General features: G+C 30.6%; 3 protein-coding genes across 7 annotated transcripts in view; 1 reads left to right on the forward strand and 2 right to left on the reverse strand.

Annotated features, from left to right (window-relative positions):
• The first annotated feature begins 1,451 nt into the window (after positions 1–1,451).
• On the forward strand, positions 1,452–6,822 carry LOC144845151 (uncharacterized). The gene is made up of 5 exons (XM_078702307.1): positions 1,452–1,605; positions 2,424–2,508; positions 5,417–5,454; positions 5,967–6,083; positions 6,472–6,822. The coding sequence occupies exons 1-5, from the start codon at positions 1,512–1,514 to the stop codon at positions 6,597–6,599; spliced, it is 462 nt and encodes a 153-aa protein (XP_078558433.1). The 5' UTR covers positions 1,452–1,511; the 3' UTR covers positions 6,600–6,822.
• A 1,158-nt stretch (positions 6,823–7,980) lies between these two features.
• Positions 7,981–12,126, reverse strand: LOC144844993 (uncharacterized). Its single transcript, XM_078702113.1, has 6 exons — positions 12,036–12,126; positions 11,251–11,321; positions 10,582–10,908; positions 10,339–10,374; positions 9,960–10,004; positions 7,981–8,935 (listed from the first exon to the last, which is right to left on the reverse strand). Exons 2-6 carry the CDS (start codon positions 11,309–11,311, stop codon positions 8,418–8,420), a joined length of 987 nt encoding a protein of 328 aa, XP_078558239.1. The 5' UTR covers positions 11,312–11,321; positions 12,036–12,126; the 3' UTR covers positions 7,981–8,417.
• A 4,837-nt stretch (positions 12,127–16,963) lies between these two features.
• The window catches only part of LOC144844383 (alsin-like), a 49,513-nt gene continuing 39,238 nt past the window's right edge, over positions 16,964–27,238 (reverse strand). For 3 of the 5 annotated variants that reach the window (XM_078701302.1, XM_078701287.1, XM_078701294.1), the window contains 4 exons: positions 24,260–24,305; positions 23,663–23,724; positions 22,084–22,230; positions 16,964–21,113 (listed from right to left, as the gene is read on the reverse strand). In XM_078701302.1, the coding sequence (XP_078557428.1) occupies positions 20,975–21,113; positions 22,084–22,230; positions 23,663–23,724; positions 24,260–24,305 (394 nt within the window). In that variant the 3' untranslated portion in view covers positions 16,964–20,974. The remainder of the gene's footprint in view (positions 21,114–22,083; positions 22,231–23,662; positions 23,725–24,259; positions 24,306–27,238) is intronic. The other 2 variants (XR_013612426.1, XM_078701280.1) reach the window with 2 other exon arrangements.

The following is a 27,238-nucleotide window of genomic DNA, read 5'->3' on the forward strand; positions in this document are numbered from 1 at the left end:
CTCGCAATGGGAATTCGGGTTCGACTCGACTCCGGAAGAGGAATTGTTAAACATAGATGGAGTCTGGAAAATTCTCAGGTCACCAAAAAACAGTGAGCTTACATTTCGGAACATTAGGCTAGACGGAATATATACAAAAGTTTAAGTTTTAACTGATCGGTTTAATGTTCGTTTACCTCGGCCAAATCCCCTTGTTTTGGTGTTTATCCTACAATAAGTAAGCCTAAACAGAATGGTTAAAAGCAAAGTACGTTGAGATTTTGGTTATACTACAACTTGAGTAAACGACTATTATTCTTGTACAAAGAGTATACCAACATTTACACATTTTCTCATATTCACCTAATACTAATTGTATCAAAATAAGACGATTAGGCCTACTAGAAATTTGTCATTAGAATTTGTTCTGTAGCTTAGCGTCTCTTTTTTTAAGATAGGATATTTTACAAAGACCATGATTGCAAACCAATTGTACGACCTTATTTCTGACTTATGTTATTCTGTATGGATATGTTTTAAATTAAAAATAAAAGATAACATTAGGCCTATATTTAAAAAAATAGAAAGTAATTTCGATTTCCCAACAGCGAAATGTAATAGCCTCCTGAATAACAACGTTGAGTTGACTGCTTTAGTATTTCAACATGAATGCAGTAGATCCGCGGGGACTTATTTAATGAATCCGCACAATGGAATATGCATCAATGTTGTGATTATGATCTTTGCGGTGGATTGATTCGGTAACGCATTAATGGTGTTTTTAATAGTCTAAGAGCAATTTGACTCGTATTCCACATCTTACAGCACAATACCTGGTTAGTCAGTAGCTTAAAGTTTCGCTACAAACAGCAGACATCTAAACTATGCTAATCAGAAAAAGGCCTACTTTATGTTGTATTATGGGACGGTAATGGACTGGCCTACAAACACAAAACAAAAACAAATAATTATTTAACAACGGATTGTATTGGTCAGCAAATCACCTATCCCTATCTAAGGAAATAATAATAAAAGCAATTTTACGCTAATTCATACCAACAGACTTACTTGACTTATTCATCAACCAACTGAACTCTCTTAAATAAATGCTATGTTATTTTTTTCTAAATAAAACGTTTCATTACAAATAAAAAGAATAATATTTGCACTTTCTAACTATAATTTTTCTGTTGCAAAATATCCCCTAACATGTTAATTCCTTTAATGGAGGACTTCTCTCTTTCTGAACCTAAAATTTGCCTGTGATTATGATAGGAAATATAGGCACATATAATGATTCAACTACATTATTATTACTTACTAGTGTTTAACATGTACAATGAAAACTTTTTTTGTTGTTTACAGTTTCAAAAATTGAAATTTTAATTAATGCCCATTACCGGATTACGCAATACACATTTTTCCTCCAATCACAACAGCCGGCTGGAAATACACAGACAGATTACCTTTATTAGTACGTTCTCAGTTTTAACAATATCACAGCGAGTTTTGGTTTTGGATGGTATTATTGCATGTTTGCTGAACAGGACTTAGGAAAGAATATGAAGTACATATTGGCAACTCTTCTTTTTGCGGCAGCTTCGCTTTCGACCATTCTTGCACAAGGTAAGATTAAATAATAATAAGTCTAATTGTGACAAAACGTAATGTTGATAAATGGTGATATTGATATTTATGTAAACATTGATAGCTAATGACACGATTTCCCTGTGACAATCGCTTGATGAGACAACTTTGCAGATATTCATAACAAGCAAATTAAAAATATATTTACCATTTACTAGTTACTATATTTTACAGTTTTCATCAATCTTCGTAGTCAAGTAGATTAGATTAGGCGTCGAGTTGTAATTTATTTGGAAAATACAGTAACATTGGAATAACAAAAGTATATGTAAACTTAAACACTAGGCCCATTTAAAACGAAAAGGACGAACACATTCGTTGAACATTTAGGCCTACCAATACATTAACATGTTTCAAATCAGCTTAAGCGGGACGGACCTACGTTAATTATTGTCGAATTATTGAATTGAATTGTAATTACTATATATTACGTGTATTAACTAATAATCAACGGTTTTAAATTATATTATGTAATAATCAAATACTACTTCTGTAGTAGAAATCAGAAGTGAGATCTTACGATACTATTAGCTTTCCATCGCAGTTTTAATAATTCATTATTATTATTGTTGTCCTAAATACTATCGTTTTGTTAATTCTTTGGGTTCTAGGAAAGAAGTAAAGTTTAGTTAAAACAAATACACACATAAACGTGTCTGTATCACACTATTCATATCTTAAAATAATAATGCTCAGTTTTAAAACATGTTGTGCCATAAAGTCCTTAAAACCGTGCAATTGGTTTAGTTTACACACGTATAGGCTCCTAATATAAAATGATTTCCCGTGTTTTTTAGGCGAATGGGACTGCTACGACAAGTTAGAGGAGAAATGGTACAAAGATGGGGATGAAAAGCCAAGTGGTGCAGATTGTGGAGATTGGTAAGTTTGTTTGTTTTTTAATTTGTTGAATGGTAAATTTAATTAAAGATGTATTGTCCCCCTGAAATAAAAAGCCTAATTTTTATTGAATGATTTAATGTTACATAATTGTTATTTACTATGACCAAAAATTGAATCGAAACAAGGCCAACAGCCATAAGTCGCGTGCTAAAGCGCATAGTGATACCAGACCGACCGACCGACCGATCGAACGACCGACCGACATAGTGAACTATAGAGTCGCGTCCACGCGACTAAAAAAAACATATTTGTTAAAGCTTGTTTTTCTACGGAAGTGATGAACTTTAACGTTGCAAAATGGCATATTTAAAGTTTTTTTTTTATTATTTTTCATTTTCATGTTTACATACATACATCATTTAATTGATTGATTGATTAATTTATTTATTGGCAAATTTGTTTTTTAAAAGTTTGTGGAATTTTGGTATCAGTCGGTAAGTTACAGTACTTATCAGTTATCAATTCAAAATGTATTCATTCATCTTTTTTATTTCGGAATATCATAATAATACTCATAACATATTAGCAAATAAATAACAAACTTAAACACAAACCTAGTAAAGAGGAAGTTTAAGAATTCTTCCAATGGTTCCGCAAAATGCACATTTAGAAGGAAAACCCCTTTAAATTCCATCAAATAAAACAGCCTTTTATATAAAACATTCAGACATAATAATACAGCACCCTATAATATGGATTTGTGTAAACTAACGGCGTATATCCATTTAGATCCAAGTGATAATAATATTTAATAGTTAATTTGTTTTAACTGCAGAAATAAAACGTTTCTCAAACGCAAACAAAAACATTATGATAATAAATTAGCCCTAAAAAACTCACTCTCATTTAGCCTATACACTTAAAATAAAATTTTCTGTAAAATTAACACAATTAGAACTTTTAGACACACTTTGATTGTAGGCGTACATCTGATTGTAACCGCCATGCAGCCTACAACAGTGATCAATTGACTTCTCACTACTGGTTTTAATTCAACAAACAATAATTTTAGATTTCTCTTTGTAGAATTCAAACTTTCTGGGGTTCAATCATTACTTGATAATATCAATAGTAGGGTAAACTATTATGGGGTGGGGAGAGAAAGGTTGTCAGCCAAGAAAACAAGTGAACATATTATATTGATGTATATATTAGTATATTATTTGTTTAAAAAGTATCTTATGACACTACAATCCACAATCTGAAGTAAACCTATCTGTGTAGCAGAAAAATCTAGTCAACATTTAACTCTAAGTGAAATGTCTAATGGAGAAGATTTTAATGCCAGATACTGTTAATCAGTAATACAGGCAGACCCATTAGTGACTATCTATTGTTTTTTAAATTAAGTCCATTAGCGAGGAATTAAAAAATTATATGCATATTAATTTTGGTCGTAAATATTCTCATCCGGGTAACTTGGTTGTTAATATGACGCGATTGGATGAGTACATTTTACGTCATTATTGGGTAGTCTACTTATAGGATTACTAATTTGATTACAGTACTGGTTCTCCGTGGGCCAATGGTATTAATAACAAGGTCAACAGCCATTAAGTCGCGTGCTACAATGCATAGTGATACCGGACCGACAGACCGACGGACAGACCGACCGACAGACAGACAGACAGACAGACAGACAGACAGACAGACAGACAGACAGACCGACCGACATAGTGAACTATAGAGTCGCGTCCACGCGACTAAAAATGGATTGGTTAGTAACCCATTAACCTAATACACCGCGCACCATTCGTAATTAACATAACACTCATTAGCATTGTTTATCATTATTGTGGCACATTTACACTAGGATAAATATGCAATTTTCCTACATAAAACAAAAGAAAACTAAACAGTTTTCATCCTAGAAATATAGGATAATAATATATGAGGCTGCCTTTTTGATGAAAATTATATTTTCACTGATATTTTCACACGTCCAATAAAGTTACGTCATGATTAGTAAGATCAATAACATCGTGACGTACAACGATTTAATTGATCATGACGTCATTTGATTGGATTTAAAAAGATATCAATTTATCAAAGACAGCATAAGTAGGGCTACTATACTGGTTATCCTATTTATCTAGAATGAACTGAACAAAAAAAAAACCTCATTGATTTTGTTTTATGTTAGAAAATGGTATGTTTATCTATTTATCGTGGATTGTTATCGTCCTAGTGTGTAGCAGTCTTTAGTGTATACAGTAATACAGTACTTTGTTTGCACGATAACGTGCACAATTCATCGTACCAAGCCTATTACTCTATCGGCTATAAAGTTTCTGTTGGCAACAGCATTAATAATAACTGCCGTAAAGCAAAACGAGTATCATGAAATAAAACAAGGCCATATATACATGGCTGCAGTCGCGTACTCAAGTTAGTGTTTACCGACCAACCGACCGACCAACCAACCAACCAACCGACCAACCGACCGACCGACCGATCTGATCTGTAGAGTCGCGTTGCACGCGACTAAAAGGTACTGACTGACTTCCCTAACATATTATAGGCCTATAACAAAGTCTTTTTATTTTATGATGGCTGCTTTATACATATAATTTTATAATAACAATAGAACAGACTGATTTTAATTTATTTTTTAAAATAATTTATGTAAAATTTAAATTAGAGATACCACAATGAAAAGGGTAATTGTTGTTATTTTTGGCATACGTAATAAAATCGTGATTTAAAACAAATTGTCAAATAAACTTACACAATCTTTTATTTTTATTGTATTTTATTGTTTCTTTATTTATTTATTTGTTGGTGTGAGGTTGGGGCAAAAGGGTATAGTTGGTAAATAATAAATAATTTAGGCCTAACTATTAATACGATTATGCCTAATAACATTTTTTCCGTTTCCTTACTATAGCGTGTGCTGGGCTGGTTATTGGGCTTGTCCAACATGTCGTAAGTGCATTATTTATTTTTATTTTTTTATTATTATTTTAAAAAAACAAAAACAAACTGAATATTTACCAGCAACAAAACAATAAATAATTGGGAGAAAATTCATTATCATTACCATCGTTGTCCATTTTGATAGCAAATTTCCATAATAATAATAATAATAATAAGGAGCTTTCGATTTCGACGACCAAAGTACGTCATTAGTTAATTGTGCGCATGTGAAGATATTGGGACGTGTGTCTTCGCTCCCCACCTCGACACATGTTTGATGGTTTCTATGTCCAGCCGATGACCGTCAACTCATCGATTGACTGACCTAGGTTGGTCGTCCGTCCTCGGTTGTCGAAAATCGAAAGATCTGTAATATCTATCGACGACCAAGGAATACCCCTGACGTGACAGAGTATCACGTGACCGTGGGCATGCAATAATTTAAAGCATTAAAAATCAGACTTATTAAAATTTACATTACGACCTTCGTGATACATAAATGTATTTGATTTATTTTTCAGTTCGTGAGGAAAAGGTTTGTCCTGTACCACAATGCAAACGCCCCTGTATGTATGGAAACAAGATTGACGAAAATGACTGCTTCACATGTGACTGTAACCCACCACCTAAAATGTCATGTAAGTAGGCTACATAAGTTAGAAAAGAAAATAATATGCTTCTCTAATAAGGCCTAGAGAAGTTTGTTTCATGTTGTTTTATTAATGAGGTGTAGAAAAAGGCTTTTGTTATCCTCAAATGACAGAAAATCAACTTAAAAAATAATGTAGTAATTATTCTAGACAAAATTAGATCTAAATGTAAATACCCATACATCAGAACCAAGAATTAACAGAAAATAGAAAAAAGGTTAGAAATAAGTATGGATGAAAAAGATGTATCCTTACTTGTGTAATGACGCACGAGATTGTTGTGGTCTTTAAATGTGTTCAACTACATCTTCACATTAAGACCTTAAACATTTAATTAAACATATAAGTCATATATTCTATATAAATATTTATTTAGGGAAAGAAACATTCTGTGAAAAGTTTTGCCGAAAATGCAGTAAAAGTAGAAAGCTTGACTGTCGAAAGAAACCAAAATGCAACTGCCCGGATGGAAGCAATGATGTGTTAGGGGTACCAACTCGCTAAGCCGTCATCGCTACTTTCCTAAATAATTTTAAATCTGTTCAGCTAGCCCTGTATGACGAATACTACAACAATGCATTTTTATTTTTACTTTTGCAGCTTATTTTCGATGTTTTTTTGTTGACACTTTATTCAGCTTAGGCATATATTTTGATATATACTGTATTTTATCGCTGTCAACTACAAAAAGTAAACAAATAAATACTCGTAGATATTAAAGTAAAAATCGTATTTGTTGGATTAATATTGTATGCGCCTAACAATATTCAGTGATATATTATATTTGATAGAGAATGACGATAATGATATAAACAAAAAACTATACGTACATTTTGTTCTACTACAATAGTACTGTCTTTCTATGCAAAATATATACATGTTATAGTGTTTTTAATTAATTGGATTAGGCCTAAATCAGCCAAATCGTTGAAAATGTGTAGTATTATGCTTCACAACTCTCACAAAATAAGTACCTCGGCCCCTGGAAATGGTAAAGTTATTAACATAGTATTATGTTATAATGTCAATATAACTTTTTTTTTATGATCCCTTCCCTAAATTTCTTTTAGCTTAAGATTATTACGAGAAAAGATTATTTTCGTCTACGCCACCTTCTGAAAACAGCAACATCAACCCTTTACTGATCTTTGATCCTAATTACATGATCAACCTGAAAACAATGTAAACTGTCATAATAATGTGCGAAGGATAACACTACTGCTATTGGAGTAGTAAATATCCAGATATATGTATACTTTATTATAATTTCTACAAATCTAGATAGAGATAAGAGAATAGAAAAAAACTTACTAATGCCGAATCCGTAAGATTAATAATCAATATATGCATTGTTTAATCTATATATAAATTATGCTTAATACGATAACGAAAACGGATACGTCACGCACACGTATTCGTTTTCGTAAGCCAGTAAAAATCTGTTTCGCATGGCAACGAAATATTGAGGGCGCTGTCCAAAATATGACTGCGGTAAATGTGAGCGAAGCGCAGGTACGTGTTGCTTGGTGCTTGGCTGCCTAGGCCTAGCGTAACATCAAAGCGAGTGAGGACTTTAAAAACTGCTATTTATCAAAATTGATCTGGCATTTTAGTAAATTACTTTAGTAAATTACTTTTAATAAATCTATAATTATATTATAATCATGAATCATTTCCTGATTCAAATGCAAAATGTGCAAAATAGATCAAAAACTATACTCGTTTTGTAGTTACGAATATGACTGGTGATATTCGTCAACACGAATACGCTTTACGAATATGAAATGGGAATCAGCTCAAAAGTTTCACAAATGTGTGACGTATCCGTTTTCGTTATCGTATTCGTAAGGTTGCGAAACCTCTCTTTTGACTGGCTTACGAAAACGAATACGTGTTCGTAGTCCGCATGACAGCGCCATCTCCCATCTCTAGATAAAAATACACGTTTCAACTCACACAAATTGAATGTTTGATACAGCTAAAAAGGGAACTTATTTATGAGAATTTATGCAATAAATATATTTACAAAATGCTCCTAAAATGAAAGGCACAAATGTTTTTATTAAATATTAATACTAATGCAACAATTGTCATTTAGATTAGAATTAATTCAATTAATATTACTTTTTTTTACTAATAATCACATAAATTATTGCATATTTATCACTTTTGTTTATGCTTATTTGGAGGCGACGAAAATATGCCGCTCATTGTCTCGCTGGTTTTAAATAGTTATCCTTCTCATGTTGCAGCAATAGATTATACAAACCGTAAATACGTATTACAATTATTAAGTGTCCTGATTCCAAAAAAGGGGAGATCTTATGAAAACAAATTTTTGTGCATCACGTGAGTAAGCATAACAGCCGCTACAAGAGCAAGGTGTAGTTGCAGAGATACTCCACTACAGTATACTTGCTCACATCTTATGGTGACTGAACTGTCCGCATCCGGGTACCAATTAGCATCACTATGCGGTGCAACCATAACACAGGCGTGTGTATAGACACACTCCGTCACATTTACAAGCGAAAGCGTAACAGTCGTTGAAAACGTATGCGTTTCTCCAGCTGCAAGATCGACGCCGACATCTGTGGCCGGTGCCAACATAGCCTCTTCACTGGCTATCGTCCAAACGCTATCATCAAATGATGTTGTCGAGGTATTAGTGACGCCTACATAAAATGCCCAGTTGCTGTCCCCAGATACTCCATTTGAATCTGACTGAAGAACTACTGAAATCTCTGTGTCTATATTCTGACCAGTTTCTAGGCCAAAAATGCCATCATCAGGATTAGTAATTTTGAAAGCGGTAACTGTTAGTTTCACGACCTGTGGGTCTGCGAAAAAAACAAAGATCATTTTTAAAAAATGAGGGAGATTTTATTCCGTTTCTCTTGTTTTACATCGATAATCAGTGCTGTCCAAAACCACCAAGCGTACGGGCCTGACTGATCTAATGATAGGATGTTTGCTTATCAAGATTTAGCAAGGCGACTTTGTTTTTTACTCTAGTAGACTGTCCTATCTTTATTTTACTGGGCAATTTCCTAATGCCAACAATAAATTTGATTTTTTTTACAACAACAGTCGTAAAGTGGAGTAAAATATAAATTGGATATTTGAAGTTAGATAAAAAAAACTATATATTGTAAAACCTCGAAAAGAAGCCCCGCTCTTTGGTTTGCAAAAGTAATCTCGAAATCAAGCCCCTGATAATATCGTTATGAAGAGGATGGTTGGTGTCTTCCATGGAACACATCGGCAAGACGTTCGCTGTAGAACGAGTCAAGCGTTTGCACAGACGAACCAATTACTTTCCCCGCTCTACCCAGCACCTTTTCAATTCTTTCTTTCGTTCAGCCCAACATACAATAACCCCAAATAGATAAAAATGTGTATTATGTTGTTTATCATTTATATAAATATATTAATGACCTCAAAACCCAAAACAATCCAGCCTTATATTTATTTTACAGTTTATTGTTTCCCAAGTTAGGCCTACTTTTATTTCATTTTGTATCGTCTGTGTTGATGGGAAATATTAAAATTAGCAGGGAATGTCTAAAAAATCATACTATTGTAGTAGAAATTCACTAAATTTACAGCAATCATTTCGAAAAGAATCCCACTCTTTAGTTTGCAAAATTAATCTCAAAAACAAGCCCGTAGAGAAAATGGCCATTTCAAAAAGAAGCCCACCTAATAAGAGTCCTAAAAAAAGAAGAAATCCTTTTCGAGGTTTGACGGTAGGTTCTTTGATTAGACCAATCAGATGGGTATCTATCTGGCCAGTTTGCCGCAACATTATAGTTTAGGGCTTACAGTATATAAATTACATTAAAAACACCCGACAATACGTACCACCATTGTTTCCACCACCCCCTCCAATATTTCCATTGCTTGAAGCTAAAATGAATAGATAGATATAAAACAATAAATTCTAAAGCAACTCATTAAAAACATATTCCCCTCTATATGATTATAATAAATTTGGAGACATGTGTTGTGGCAACAATTACATCAATTTCGATCCCTCTCTGAAGTCCAGCTAAGCTATCTAATTATGCTCGGTGGCATAGATTTGGGTTATTGGTTGTTGCTTAATTTTCGATTTTTTTTTTACAGTAAATGATAAATTGTGGTAATAATAGAGTTTGATATGCGCATGTCAAGTGTTTCCAATTTCTGTGACAATATACATGGACAACTGGAAAAAAACGAAATTTCAATATGTACCTACCTGTTGTTGGATCACCACCGTTTGCAGTAGTTCCATCTGAAATATATTGTTTAGAACATTATCAATAAAACAATAATGATAATTATTATTCGTGTTAGAACTCAGCGCCATCTGAATGTATGTAAACATACATTTGTATTCGAAATTTATCGATATGACCAATTACTGTTAGCAGTTTAAAACCAATATTTAGCAACAAAAAAAAGCAGCTCAATGTATAGAGAAATGATAAGCATTAATTACCATTTCCCATGGTTGTTGTCATACTATCTGTTGTTCCAACAGTGTTGCCGTCGTCATTTCCACCACTTCCGGTTGGCTGTGTTACAGTTGGCGGTGGTTCGGTTTGCTGTGGATCGGTTGACCATGGTTCGGTTAACCGTGCTTCTGTTGTTGCTGCCATTGTTGTTTCAGTTGCTTCATTTCCTCCGCCGTCTTCTGTTGTGGTCATCCCGTCACCCTGTTCTGTAGGAGTGTTTTGTTCTTCCCCAACGGTGGTACCTCCTTCGTTTTCTACTTCGGTCACCAGCTCGGTGACGTCCATTGTCACTGTTTGCTCTGCTTTCAAAACTGTGCATTAAAAATAACATTATAAAGATTGCTGTAGTAGTGATTAATGACTTTGCTTATAAACCACAAAATAAATCATCTTTAAGAGAATAAAGTACTTATAACAATCTTACAACAAAGAGCGTGTAAATAGGGAAAGAGATTCTGACGTAAAATGTATATACGGTCTAATTTGATTTGTTTCTTAGATTATATGTGTCTTTAAGTGTTTGCAGACAATGTATAATAATATATAGGCCTACATACACAATCTAACAAGTATTGTGTTATCAAATAGCCAAATAATTAATAAAGATCAATGGATTATTGAAATTAAAAATTTCTAAAAAGTAAAAATATTACCTGAGAATAAGCAGTATGAAATTGCAATTATCTTCAAATACTTTTTGATAATACGGGCCATCCTTAATGATCTGAAAAATTATAAATATAAACATACTGAGAACAGTTTTGACGGCAAAGCGTATTTCTAAAAAGATACTCTGGCAGTTAATACGAATAAAGTTGTTTGTGTTATTTATATTCTTTAATCTATAATATTTTTGCTTTATTTAATATTTTCATATTGAATTTATTTAATATATTCATATAGAACTAATGAAAAAAAATGCCTTAGTACTAATAGCATTATTCACTAAATTAGAATATACTAGAATAGAAGTAGAAACATTAGTATAGTAGCAACACATAAATGATCCTAAGAAACACATTTTCAAAGTTTGGACAAAAAGGATTACAATTGTATTGTAAGTCAATGTATATTATATATAGTAAATTAAATAATCTAGTTAAGTTCCTCAGTTGAATAAGAGATTGGAGACCCAAGCACCAAACTTGTTCTAGCACCAGAAATTATACTCTTCCCTGCTAGACCGTTCGATCTTTTCGAATTTCTATATCATTATGTATAATATTTTTCCAGGGAATTTCAGCAAAATTGTTATTTAGTATTTTAAAAATATTTTAAGTTTTTCTCTGCCCGTACTAAAGTGTAACCTCGGATAATGTAACAATATAAAACGCTGACAATACTTTGATAACACTTTTATCAAACGATATTAATAAAATAAAAACGTATTTTAATTCTAACGTAATTAGCAAACAGTAAAAAACAAAACATTACTCACCTAATTATTTTATTTTCACAATATGTAAAAGAACAGATTATTATCTTAATGCGACACTCCTCGTACGATGTAGACTGGTTGCGTAGTTGCCGAGTTGTTAAGAATTTGATTAAATCGTCTCAAGTTATCTAGTAGTTTTTGATAGTGTCAATGTAAATACAACCTCATTGTGTCATGACAACGTTTATCATGCAAATTATTATTGTGCTGGTTACAGTATAAACATACAAAAACTAAGGAGACGATTGACGAAATTCTTTCGTAATCAATCAATTTTATTGGATTTCAATCATTATCCACTGAGCCATCACGAGTTTGCGTCAGATATCTTTTAAAATGTGCGGGAACAAAATCAATTATGAGAACTATATCATATAACTACTTTATAATCTCAAATCTATGGAATTCCTCATTTAGAAAAATTTAAAAATAAAACAGTGAAAGAATGGACAAAATATATAGTTCGTGATACATAAGATACGAAACTTTCTTCAGTCCGTATTCAGTCTAATTTATATTGTATGTGATTTAAGTCGTAAGGTTTTTTAACTTGCTTTTTAACTTTGTTTTATTTCTTAAAATGGTTTTATACCTATGTACTGCGCCTATGAGCAATCGTTGATTGGATATACGGCTCATAATAAATGCTTTTATTATTTATTATTTTTATTATTTATAGGATTAATAAAACAGTTAATATCTAACTCGTGAAATAATTCTGACCATTCCAACGAATACAAAACATTCGTTTTCATAGTCAGCTGCTTTGAAGGTTTCACAAAGGTAATCTAACAACAGAATACATTGGATTCAAGGTTTTATGTTCGGTTGTGAAAAGAGAAGTTCCGCGTCCCTAAACCGAACCCGGAGAATAATGTACTTGGTACTGTAACTACAACTAGTATGAATATGTCGCAGCTAATCCTAAGATCAAAGGACTGTTGCAAATTCCTATCTTGGCAAGGCGAGCTCAGCATCCTATTGTCCTATTGCCTTGGTTTCACACATTTATAATTTTCAGCGCATATTTTTTGTTTCTATTAGATCATGTCATTTTTAGTCGCGTGGACACGACTCTATAGTTCACTATGTCGGTCGGTTGGTCGGTCTGTCTGTCTTTCTGTCGGTCTTTCTGTCGGTCTGTCTGTCTGTCTGTCGGTCCGGTATCACTATGCATTGTAGCACGCGACTTAATGGCTGTTGGCCTTGTTCTAAATATAGTCCAAATGTAACTTGCTAAAGTTGATGGAAACAATGGCTGCATAGAGTCAAAGACACGAAATAAAATGGCCGCAAATCAATAAACAAAATGAATGGAATGAAGTATATTGAGGCGGTCCGGGAGCTAAGTTGAATAGAACAGTCCATCTTCTAATACCATAATATTATTGTCCTCTTGATTCTATCTATAACAACATTCATTGTGTATTATTGGCCTAGTGTTATTGGCCACATGTTATCCATTGTTTTGAATCGTATTATTGGAGAACCTTATGTCATCTTTTACTCTCAGTTTTTGTATTGAGAAGTCATTGGAATGTGTTTTGAACGTATACAATTTTAGGTCTGTTTGAATGTAAAGATCATTGCAAAGCCCACGTGCCTTACAAACTCCCGTCTAATAGGATTCAAAAGAGTTATAGATTTTGTTTCTTTTGGCAAGGAATGCCAAATCTATAATGGCATTGTGTTAGATGCTTTCTCAATATTGTAATCTTTGTTAATTATATGAAATTGAAGTAGATCATGGATGAGTGCTTTCCTTAATTGCGTTATCTAGTTATACTATATTAAATTAAACTTTAATTATGTACCGTATAGAATGACAAACTATACCTAGAATGTGTTGGTAAAATTATTGATATTAGTTCGGTGGAGTCATTAGTGACAGGATAATACTATAACTAAGTATGGTATTCTGGATGGAAGTGTGGTGTGGGTCGCGAGGTGTTCTTAAAATTATCTTCTTAATCCGAGTGCTACTGTTTGTATTAGTGTGTATTTTCTATCTTACAGTATTTATAATTATGTTCTGCCCTTTATTTTTAGATACTCTTGTTTAATTTTATCTCTGAAATTATTTAGTGTATCTTCTTGTATGCTTATGTTATAAATTATACAGTGTGAAAATGTTTCTTCCTTTCTATTTCATAAAATATCTTTAAATAGGACTGTCCATTACATATATCTGCAGTACAATTAGCCTACGTCATCGTCTCTTTCATTGAAAGGAAAAGCAAAATTCATTAATGAATAGTGCATATTCCCTTTAAATTGTCCTAGTCTTTGTTCTATGTTCACATTAATACAAAAGTATATCATCGATAAATATTTCTTACAGTATCTTATCAACAACTAGTGAAATATTAGATTTGATGCACTACATTGAAAAGAAGGACATCGCCTTAATTTGAACACGTGTGTTTTCAAATGAGCTAATTTAGTCTCTTGATAAATTTAAAGTAGGCTATTGAATGTTGTCGTAAAATAATATCGCTATAGTTACACTGTACATAGTTATAGTATTATACTTTAGATATTATTAAACGCAAAACCCCACAATATACATAATATGAGATTATAATCCTCAGCCCCTATTATGTGTATTACCAGGTGACGTCGTAATAGGCGATACCTACATTAATATTATGCTTTTGTCGATTACAAGGATCTGGAGAAAATAATTTCTCCATGCTAGCATTCAACATTTTTATCAAATTCAACTTGATACCTCAATTTTACCTGTATTTTAGCCACAGTCGTTAACTTACCGAATAAACTGCATACATATGATCAATGTCTAGATTGATCGTCACCTAGTTTCACAATTGCAATTAGATGCTCGTCTTCCTGTTTACAGTACATGCATTGAAAACGTCATAAAAATTTCAGGTATTTCCTCTCCACAAAATCCCGATTTCTTCCACAACCAAATATCCCAACCCAAAGTGGGAAGGAATCTACCTTTACAGTGAACGAACTGTGACACCATCATATAGAACAGAATTAGAATTAAGAAATGATAAAGTGAACTCACCGGACCATCTTCGACTTCTTTTCTTTTCAAGTTTCAATAAACATTTATTTAAGATGGTCATTACAAACAATCTTAGGGATCAAAATTAGAAGTAAAACTTGTCTCACACTGACCCCTAAAATACTAATAACAATTAAAACAAAATAAGAACGGTACTGTATAAATATACACATACAACGCAGAACAAGAGGCTCGAGTTGCATTTAGTACTTTCCATGGCACTGGACTACAAATCAGTACAACAATAATGATCAACATTATTTGTAAAACTACATAATCACGGCATATCGGTGTTATTCTGTAGAGGATTTTGGAAGGATATTTAAATAGGCGCGCATAATCAATGTAACAAAGGGGTGCAATAACAGGGAAACCATTTCATAATGTAAACTAAACCAAATAAGTCACTTCTAATGTTTTCTTTGAACGTTTACTTGTATAACTAAGTCGTTCCTTCTTTTATATTTACTGTAAGAATATTTAAATTTCTAAAAACAAAACCGTTATAATATACTTCTCTTAAGTACTGTAATTGAATTGAGAAACAGCACATATTCTATATTTGTATCTAACTCTTCTTTTATTTATTTTTGTTTACACATTTGCCATGTGAATTTGTAGGCCTAGGTGTTACCTGTAAATTATGCTATCACACGGTACATTTTATATTTTAAGAATCAGAAAACCAAATGTTCGCCAAAATTGTGGTCAAGTGTTGATGTCTTAATCGTCTTGAAAGAGGAATGAATGTAAAGAATTCGAATATAATTGAATATTCATTATCCTAACGGTAATATGAATTACTTAACTGAAAACTGTAATGTCTGTTTCGAATTATTTTCTGTTTTTGGGGAGCCTTTCCAAAGCTTTTCCTTTTGGGATCACGCCCATTTTAAATGTTCTGTAGGCCTACATTATTTGTTGTTTAATTTGAGAAATAATTTGTAATAGCTGCTGTCGCATTTTGTAATAATTGGTTATGTTAAAAAATATCTTCATTTGCAAAGTATTTTAAGTTAATACTGTAACACAATAGTAGTTATAGGCCTATATTGTAATATATCATATTGTATTAATTGAAATAAGGTCTTCTAAACTTCTCTTTTTAAAAATACGAACGAACTTTCTTATTTACGAACAGCTTTCCAAGAGGGAAGTTCACTAACTACGCAGCTTTTGTGTTTAAAGATATATTGCCCCCCTGAAAAAAATAATTGTTTTCAAATCTTTTTGTTGAATGTGGTATTTTAATGTTCTATTATAGTTATTCACTTTGACAATCGAAAACAAAAATTTTTATTTGGGGTTGAATTTAGCAGTTTGTCTTTTGTAAGTACGTGAAAACATATTTTTCGGGTTTTTTTCTGCAGAAGTGATTACCTTTATTAAAACTACAAAGTGGCCTATTCAAATCTGATTTTATTAATCTTCATTTTAAATGTTGTGTATACACACGCACGCAAACACGTACATGCGTGTTATTGTGTTTAAAAAACATAATAATTATGTTTTTTAATTGTAAAAATGAATTCAAAGGAAAGCAACATGTAATCAAATATATTATATTTTATTAAAATATATTATAGACCTAAAACATCTTGGCCTGCACGGAACAACCCATTAGTTTTTGGGTACATTAATAAAGAAAGCTATAGAGGGTGCTTCTCAATAAGAAAATGAATAGGTTTCTGCCGTTTTATAATTTTCCGCTCAATGACGACCTATTGCAGGAAATTCAAGATGTTAACAGGACCTCATTTTAAAGAAATGTGTGGTGCATCCTGGTATGCGTTCTTAATGAGTATCGAATAAAGAAAACAGAATGCATGTGTAAAATAACTGAATACAACAGGCCTACAAAAAACAAAATTCACAAAAACAATTTTCTGCAGGTTTTTTAATAGTTATAGTTCCACTTTAAGACGCTCACATTTACACACCAATAAATCTAAATTCCGAACATGAAAGGCAAATATTTGTTGGTTGAAATAAAGCAAAATTACACACTTATATATTACAAGAAACATTAAAATTGAATCCCCTTTCTGTATACACAAATTAATAACAAAGCAGCTTTACTATGTTGTAGATACAACTTATTTGTAATAATAAATACATCATTTAATTATATGGTTATAAATATCAAGATAAATTAACTATAATTTATACACTCTGACTCGTATATATTTTATTTAAATAATTTAAAATTATAATTATACAGAATATGACACTATTTTATTGAATGACAACGGCTAATGATTCAATGTTACAACAGGCAGGGCATTACGTTAAAACATTTAGTGTCGTTATTACCTACTGTATTTTTAACTACAAATTTGATACTACTTTTTCTTGTTCTCAAAGTCGTGAAAAGTTTGTCAAACGTAAATATAACCTTAATATAGCACACTTAAAACTGCGTTGGGTAGCGTAACTTAATAACTTTTACTTCGTGTTACAAAGTCAATTATGATCTATGCTCTTATTTAAATACACAATATAAATAATATTTATGTTTAACTACGGTACCTTACTACACTACAACACAACATTACACTGGGGCGATTAAAATTATAATTTGTAATTGAAATTTAGAATAAATGCATTGGTTCTGTCGATGGTTTTGGAGGAAAGAGCAGAGGCAAGGACATTTTAGACATGTAGTTACTGCTGTAAAATAATTGTAACACGGTTCCCTTATGCTTGATTTGATAAGAACAAATCGTGTTACTATGACAATGCCTGCCTTTGAATAGTGTGATGACAACGTTTTGAAAATAACGCCTCAGGAACAACAAATTGACTAACAATATGGTCATTCTATTCTATCAACATTCATATTGTCATTCACAATCCTGAGTAATTACAGTAAAACACATTTATTAACATCAACAACAATAATATGGTTTCAATTTTCAATGTATTACAATGAAAACAATAAAGAAAAGAATAATATTAATAATGCTGTAATATTAATATTAGTAGATTCTATCCAGCTGTTATGTACGAGAAATATGTGACTTTATATTGTATGACAACAATGACAATGACCACTTCTTTTATTTTCTTTGTAAATAAAGTAGATAAATAAACGACAAAATTAACATTTATAATTACAAAATTGATTTAAACAAAGAACAAATAAAATGGGATATTATTTGTTTTGATTAGTATTACAATGAAAACAACAAGGGCAATTAGAGATTACATACCTCTGCCAAGTAAAGGGCTAACCTCCTTGATTAGTATTACACTGAAAACAACAAGGGCAATTAGAGATTACATACCTCTGCCAAGTAAAGGGCTAACCTCCAAAATTAAAAATGATTAAGCCCCATTTTAAAATTTCTATTAACTAGAATACCGAACTAACGTCGGTTGGTGGCAACAAAAAGTAACAATTTTGACCCATTCGCGCCACAAGTTTCCCCTTAATATCTGAATATGAGAGGGAGGGAGAGGGGTGTGTTTGTTCTACTGTATATGTAAATGATATTGATAAACGGAAATGATTAACCACCAGATTATCTGTACTGTATCTCCACATTTGACATCATATGTCCAGTATCATGGGAACATTCTGTAATACAGTGTCACATATGTATCACATATGGTAGCTGTACCATATTAAGGATATGTTTAGGTTACACTTATAGCCCAGACATTACATGTAACACATATGTGACGCTTTATCATAGAATATACATTTGATACTGTATAAATAAAGAACCAGCTCCTTTTTGCGTCCATACTTGAAATAATCAATATCACACATCTATTATCATCATTATCATCAACAATAATTAATAAAAATGATTAACAAAATATTAATAATAAAATTAATATATTAATTGTTTCATTATTCCTAATAAATAAATTAAAGAGATACAATTGCCTCATTAGATAGGCTTTCAATTACATGAAAAACAATAAAATAGTATTTTTTTTATAGCTAACTACAATATGAAATGATTTTAAATCCTATTATTGCACACTGAATAAAGCTAATTCCACCTTAAAATTGTAGAATTTGGTCCTTTTGACTTTTCTCAGTTGTGGTCACAAATGTTAATATAAAAGTTAATTTTCAAAAACAAAAGTATTCAATTCAATGAAGTCAACCAAAACGCATTTACATTCCTGGGTGAGAGTTAAAAACAAATTTGTTCAATTTATTTTAATTAATCTTTTTGATGTATGTCAATTCATGAAGGTGACACCACTGTAAAACAAGTACTGTGATTGAGTGCCCAAAAGGACGAGCTATTCAAGTGGAAAAAGAAACACCATAGAAATATATTGCAAAAGTATAGGATTATCCTGTGGTATTTCAGTTAAATAGTATTGGTGTAATAATGCAAATAATGAATATTTATGAGAATGAGAATGGTGAGAATATTTCATGAGTTGAAAGATTGGCTGCTCAAAGCTTAAAATAGAGTAGTCGATTTTTTGAATGAAATATTCTCTACATTCAATGGATGAAAACATTAATTATTTGTTTTATCACTCACCTACTGTTCTAAAATAAACTTTTATTCAATTTATCCATCATAAATCATAGATGAATGCTAGGCTTGGAAGCCAAGCCATTCAGAAAGCAGTGCTTTAACTTTGGATCCACACATATATTTTCAAGCCCTATATGTAGACATATAGCGATTTAATATTAGAAACAGAAAAAAAAAAAGCCTAGACATAAACAGTAGTATGTAATTCTACAGAATTGTGCTATGAATGAATTATAATAGATTTAATGTAACTAAATTCTAACCCATCAGTCCACTGATTTGATAGCTCTGAAAACACCTGCCATGCATCACCTAGATATTTAGTAAGTATCATTTTTTAAATTGAAGACAATACTCATTGATTGCTAAATAAATACATTCACAATATGTACAACAGTGGTATCATTTCAGGGTTTCTGGATATCCAACAGAAAATCCAAGCTAAAATTTTTTTTTATATGTTCTCAATTTTAACATTTATCATTGATTTATTAAATTTGATATTATAAATGTTTAATAACAATATTAAAAGTAGACAAAAATAAGAAAAAAGAGTTGTTCTCACAGTTTTTTCTTCGTCTCAAATAGCCAATAACAGAAAGTCGAAAAAGGTTTTTAATCAAATCCTGGACTCAGAAATATTTGTGATCTGTTGCCGTATTTACAAAAAACACTTAATAGTAATACTGAGTACTTTATCAATAAACATTGAGAATTTCCCATAAGCGGTATGCAATTGGACAAGAGAATTTTAAATTATTTTCCTTAGCCTATGTGTGAATGATGAACAAGGCAACATAGCTTTTAAGAAACTCCATGTTCAGACTTAATAAATCAATGACAAACTTTAAAAATAATGTTCAATTCTTAACTCCTTTCCAGAGTTACATATTTTTTGTGTATACTATGGGTAAAGAAAAATAATTTCAATAACAGAAAAATTGCCTGTAAATAAAATTTTTTTTTTCTTATACATATAGAACATGAATTAAGAGATAATGTGTATGTTATTAATAGCGAGCATTTGTTTGTGGATGGTAAGACGATTGATAATATTAAAATCTACCAACCCGATAATGAACAGAACGGTCTTTAAGAGTTATACATTACTCTCGACACTCGCTATCATTTATATTGATTGACTTGACAAAACTTGACTAGGCTGGCCAAACAGTTTTGGTTCTAATAGCTAGTTTAACAGTGCTTGAAAAACTGTAGCTTTATTTATCAAACCAGTTTTTTCATCTTCGACAGACAAGGTTATTAGGTTATTTTGGAAAATGTTTAAACAAAGTTAAAATGCCTTATTTTTTGCTAAGCAAATTTGATAAATCGGACCTAAATTGTATGGGTATCTGATTTTCTAGCTGGCATAATATTATATAGGTACCTTATAATGGAATTTTCTCATTTTGTATTTGGAAGTAACATGCTTTCAGTGTTGTAAACATAATGCCTAGCTTTCCATTGGAAACTTCATCCTCCATTAGGTCTTCCACAAACTGGATCTCAGAACCAAGATGACGAATCCTATAATAAAGAAGATAATTTCAGAAATAAAAAATTATATGATAAAATAAAAATTTTAAAAACAAATTAGAAAAAGAAAAGGAAAAGAAAAAAGAGGAAAATTAAAAAAAGAAGAAAATGAAAAGAAAAAAGAGGAAAAATAAAAGAAAATGTTTCTTTTTTAAAATTTAATTTGTTCATTTTTAAAATAAGAAAAAGAAGAAAACAATAGAAAAAGAAGACAAGTTAAAAGAACAAAAAAAAAAGACAAAAGAAGGAGAAAATTAAATAGAAGAAAAAAAAAGACAATAAGAAAAGTTAAAAAAGAAAAAGAATAAAAGAAAAGCAAAAAATAACAAGAACAAGAAAAGGAACACAGTTAAAAAGAAAACGGAAGATATGGAAGTGAAACAACCCCAAACTTTCAACCCCACCTCCCCATCCCTACTATACCAGAAAAACATGCATCAAAATAGGTTTGAATTGTTCTGTAAATATTTGTTTATGTTACTAAATAACTGGAAAACTGAACTGAAGAAGATGGCCATCAAGACACAAGGATTTGTACTTTTGTCAACGTTTTTATCAAATATCTGGGTTAACTGTTTCCAACATTATCATTATAAAATATGGTATCTAAGGAACCAAACAATAAAATGTATAGAAATATAAATTTATTGAATATGAGATTGACTACACTTTCAATTCGATCGATTTATATGATATACAATAAATAATGATATTGGGTAAATTATTACAATAGCTAACAAAGATCAAATTAAGAGCCGTGCTAAGTACATAGGATCAAGGCTAATAAAATAATGCTCTATACAAAAGCAACAAAAATTAGATGACACTAAATAAATTTACACGTACTAAATGCAGAATTAATTTGTTTTAGAAAAGAAGGTTGAAGAATGATCTACTGCATAAAGTCCAATTAAATGAAAAAGAAGGCACTTAAAGTGTTTTGTAATAAGAAATGTCTAACCGTGCTCTTATAACTATATATTGGAAAACTGGAAACAGATCATCCATATTCCATATATGGTCAGCTGCATGACCTTTCACCTCTTTGTCCATTGCTTCAAAAGTCCTCTCAATTACTAATAGCTTATCATGTGGAGTGTATGAGGTACTGAAAAGAAAATATCATATAATTGCATTTTCTATTGGTGAAATATAAAATTTCATAACATTTTCCTCTCAGAACAATATTTTCCAGAAGCAGGTAATATCGGTATAATAATTTGGAATTTACCATTATCAGTAACAGGCCCACAGTATTCCACCAAATAGAGATTTTTTTTGAATATCGAAGTTCATTGAATAAGAAAATACCAGTATTGTAAAGCATTTTTGCTAAAACAGCCAACAGAAGCCAGAAAAATGATTTGTAATAGTATTAAAACATCGTTTCTCAGGAAAGTGTTCCTAACAATAGGGATGTCCCCTGAATAGAGTGCTCTACTATACAAAGGAATTCTGTCATTGGTTGGAAAGAAGTTATGTTAAACTGTGAAATTTTCATCAGAAACCATAGATTTTTACATTACTTAGAATAATTTTATAAAACAATGTTTGTATCGAATTAAATAGAATCTATCTATAGTATAGTATACTATGCTGTTATATTATATATAGAAATACTGCTTTTTTTTAAATATAATTATTAAAAACCAAATGTTACTGTTTTAATCAATATGAATCAAATGTAGACCTTGTTTGGCTAGGCCTATCTTTTATTTGATTCAAATGACTGGAATCTATTTAGATGTTATATAAATAAAACAAAAAATGAATGTTTTATATTCGAGTAATGGTACAAATAATGGCATTTGGTGAATGATGTAAGGTTATATATCAACTCGGCTTCACCTCGTTGAAATATAACCTTTTATCATTCACCAAATGCCATTATTTGTACCATTACTCTCATAAACATTCATTATTTGTATATTATTAAAATGGAATGATACCCATTTTGGTCAAAATCTTATAATGCCAAATCAATTCTTTTTTATTGCCAAATCAATTCAACATTATTTAAACCACTTTTAAATTGTTCAAGTATTCTTTTTATACCTTTTTTAATATTTTACTATTTTATATGATTGTATTTTAAATATTTTTATATTTTATGTGTATAGTTTGTTATCTTTTTTTGTTCTTTTATACATATTTTTGATACTGATTTTCACCAAATAAAATAAATGAATGATTATTTTTTCATAAATATCAGTAAAATTTCAGTGAGCAATCTTGCAATATATTATTAAAAAACTGGCTATGCACACAGTAGCTGTGCAGTATGTATAGTACACACAGCTTCTAGAGCCAAGGCATATTATTATACATACAAAGAATATGTTATGACATTTAAATCTATTATTGACAATATAGTGACGTTGAACAAGTAAGAATTTCACAAGATGGCGATACCAGAAAAGCTAGATGACGAAAATATATTCAATAACTTGAGATATCTATTTTAATATCAGACAACAACCGCCCAGGAGGGCCGATCAATTTGATCAATATATCCATTTGTCAATATTATTGGGTCTTACCTTAAATTACGTAAATTTTCAACAGCCTCTTTGTAACAAACATCCACTGTTTCAGAATATCTCTAAAAAATTAGGGAAAGATAGACAATGCAGTATAGCCGGTAACCAATTATTCTTAAAGTTTAAGATAAAAGGTTCCATATTCAACAATGATATCATTGAGTTGTTCTATAACTACTGGCTGTTGTCGTGGGTCCATAAGCATAAGCCTAATCCAAATTTCCTCGGGTTTCCAGTTAAGCTAATAATACCTTTACCATTACCTTATAACATAATTTAAGAATAGAACAAATTTGATTTTTTAATACTTTTTATAAAACTTTGTAAAGTTTTAAACAACGCTTTAGGAAATATTGAATAAATTGATGATACTAAGGGTCATAGAAAATGAAGTAGTGACTTAATAAATGGACTAAATGTAGGCTACAAATAGAGGGATGATTGATTGAGTGAGTGAAAAGACTAGATCAAAGAAGAGTTTTAGAGGCCATGTAAGGCCTAACCTTTTCCCACTACTGGGAGTAAAAGGATTTATAAATAGATGAATGAATAGAAAAAAAAAATGTATAAATGACTGAATAACAGAAAACAACGTACCCTTGTACTTTCCTGGTCTGTTTGCTCTGGTAGCAGCCAAAGGTTCCTAGTTTTAAAAATTCAAATAAAATACTTTACTTTAAATTAATGGCACTCCGTGATAATTGGTGGGTTCATAAAAGTAGACAACTAAATATATACACATAAATAGGATTTACCTAAAAAAATATATATATATATAATTAATAATTGTATCAAACATAATATCCTAATATTTAAATTAAAATTTAAACATACAGTATGTCCCAATAATTGTACGTTTTATGATTATTTTATTTAATGTACAGTAAATTGAATACAATAATATTGAAGTGTAAGACGATAAACATGGCTTATTTGTTAATTAAAATTAGAGCAAACACCTATATATTTGACAACACAAAATCCTGTACATAATAAATAGATATATCTGTAATAATATAGATGCTCTACAGAAAATATCGAATACTCAAGATAATACTCATTCAGGTGTAATCATTAGATGTTTCATCAAAACCAATTATTGATTATAGAAATATAAATAAGCTTAATTTAATATTGATTTTAGCATACAGATCGTAAAGAATGGGGATGGAACAATAGGTGAAATATGGTTAGTCTTCAAATCGCCTTGAATATCATTTTGATGAATAGTTCAATTTCTTGAGTAGCTCATTAATAATTACCTTATTGTCTAGAAATGGTAAATATGTGATAGAATTAACAAATACATTATATATATTTCCTTTAAACTTGGGTAGCTCATTAATAATGATCTTTAGGAACAAATGAATTTAGAATTTAAAAAATATACAAATTGATTAATTTTCTTTAACTTCGGTTGCTCATTGATGTTTGTACCTTATTGCCTAGGAACATGGTACATCATTAAAAAATACATATTATTTTATTTTCTTTAACCTAGGTATCTCATTAATGATTACCATTGCCTAGGAACATGGTACATCATTAAAAAATACATATTATTTTATTTTCTTTAACCTAGGTATCTCATTATTGATTAACTTATTGCCTAGGAACAAATGGTATATCATTAAAAAATACACATTATTTTATTTTCTTTAACCTAGGTATCTCATTAAAGATTACCATTGCCTAGAAACAAATGGTATCATTAAAAAATACATATTATTTTATTTTCTTTAACTATCTCATTAATGATTACCATTGCCTAGGAACAAATGGTATATCATTAAAAAATACATATTATTTTCTTTTCTTTAACCTAGGTATCTCATTATTGATTAACTTATTTCTTACGAACAAATGGTAAATAACATAATATAATCAAAAATACATATTATTTTATTTTCTTTAACCTGTGTAGCTCATTATTGTTTGCCTTATTGGCTAGGAACAAATGGTATAACATGATAGACATATTATTTAATTTCCTCCTTTAACCTGGATTGGATAGCTCATTAATGATTACCATTGCCTAGGAACAAATGGTATATCATTGAAAAATACAAATTTATTTAATATCTTTTTAACCTAGGTAGTTCATTAATAATTACATTATTGCCCAAGAACAAATGGTAAAATGATATAAAGTAAAAAAAAAGAAGTTCTTTAATCAATTATTAATTTTAATTTATTTATTGTGATATAAAAACATAAAAGCACTCAAGACTAAACAATAAAAATAAGAAATTGCAAAATATATTGATAACATAAATTTATGTCGTGCCAATTTAAAAATGAATCAAAGGCACTGTGTGAGAATAAAGCAAGGTCAATAACAATTCTGAAAAGGGTGTCTTTTTAAGTTATAATAATAATATTTATTCGGTCACTAATGAATAATATTTATACAAATTATACTTATTTTGTTTTTTTTTTTGTTTCCTGTTTTTTATCTGTAATTTCAATATAAATGTTATATATATTTTTTGTTGGTGTATGTTTGTTTTCATAGTATATATTATATATTTTTAAATTTTATATATTACATTTTTTTAAAAATGTTTGTAAAAATTGCATTTAATCTGGTCCCATCAGGCCACCATTTATATTTTCTAATGAAATGAAATATTTATTCTAATTGTTATGGAAGCCTTTGACAACGCAAAATTATGTACAACTAGCAGTAACCCGTGCTCCGCACTGTCTTTTCTGCCTTAATATATGGTTATATACTTTGCATGTATAATAAAAGCGCACTCTAATAAAAGTACTTTGACAAATTATAACAACAAAAAATTATATCATGAATAAAATTCTGAACTATTTTATGGCCATTGATTTTGTTATACACTATCCCTTCACTTTAAAATATCTGTAAGCTAAAAAATTAAAGCAATACTGGATATGGAACTTTAGTCTTTACTTTCTATATTATTGTGGTGTTTTTCGTGGTGTATTTATTATTTTTGATACATATAGATAAAATAAAAAAGTGGGGCATAAATCGAATGAAAAACACATTGCTGCGGAAACATGAATTGTTAAGTTGTTTTTATGTTCAACAATGTATCAAACCATTTGGAATCGTTTTGTTTGTGTGTGTGTTTTTTTTATTTACATTTTTTTTATTCCAATGGTTTTAATATTTTGCTATTTTTTGTTTTTTGTCTGGGAGATTTGTTACCTACCATATTTGCTACTTTTGTAATTAAAGTGTGGTCTAGCAACAACCTGTAATTCACACGGTCTTGTCTGCCTTAAAAATAATTCCCATGGGATGATTAAGTATTATAAAAGCGCAATACTGGATATTGGACTTTGTGCTGTGTGAATATTAATAATCTAGGGGGCACATCAGAAAGTGACGTCTGTTAATCATTAATAATGATAAAATATAAATATGAATTAAGTTATAGAATTAAGATGCGAGTATTAGAATAATAAAACAGACTTTAAAATCAACACAAAAAGTGCACTCACTACTCGAAATTAGATGATGCGCTCGGACACAAACCTTTATATCTGATATTTTGTGGAAACACGACTTTGGAATCATTTTGTGTGTGTGTGTGT

This window comes from Antedon bifida, chromosome 1 (genome assembly GCF_963402885.1).
Source record: "Antedon bifida chromosome 1, ecAntBifi1.1, whole genome shotgun sequence".
NCBI lineage: Eukaryota > Metazoa > Echinodermata > Crinoidea > Comatulida > Antedonidae > Antedon > Antedon bifida.

Bases quoted from the DNA above. Each gene is read 5' to 3' on its own strand.
- LOC144845151 (XM_078702307.1), top strand. From the start codon at position 1,512: ATGTTTGCTGAACAGGACTTAGGAAAGAATATGAAGTACATATTGGCA. The intron at 1,606-2,423 runs GTAAGATTAAAT...CGTGTTTTTTAG, and splicing joins TTCGACCATTCTTGCACAAG to GCGAATGGGACTGCTACGAC. The intron at 6,084-6,471 runs GTAAGTAGGCTA...ATATTTATTTAG, and splicing joins CCCACCACCTAAAATGTCAT to GGAAAGAAACATTCTGTGAA.
- LOC144844993 (XM_078702113.1), bottom strand. From the start codon at position 11,311: ATGGCCCGTATTATCAAAAAGTATTTGAAGATAATTGCAATTTCATAC. The intron at 10,909-11,250 runs GTAATATTTTTA...TTTAATGCACAG, and splicing joins TTCATACTGCTTATTCTCAG to TTTTGAAAGCAGAGCAAACA. The intron at 10,375-10,581 runs GTAATTAATGCT...AATATATTTCAG, and splicing joins GACAACAACCATGGGAAATG to ATGGAACTACTGCAAACGGT.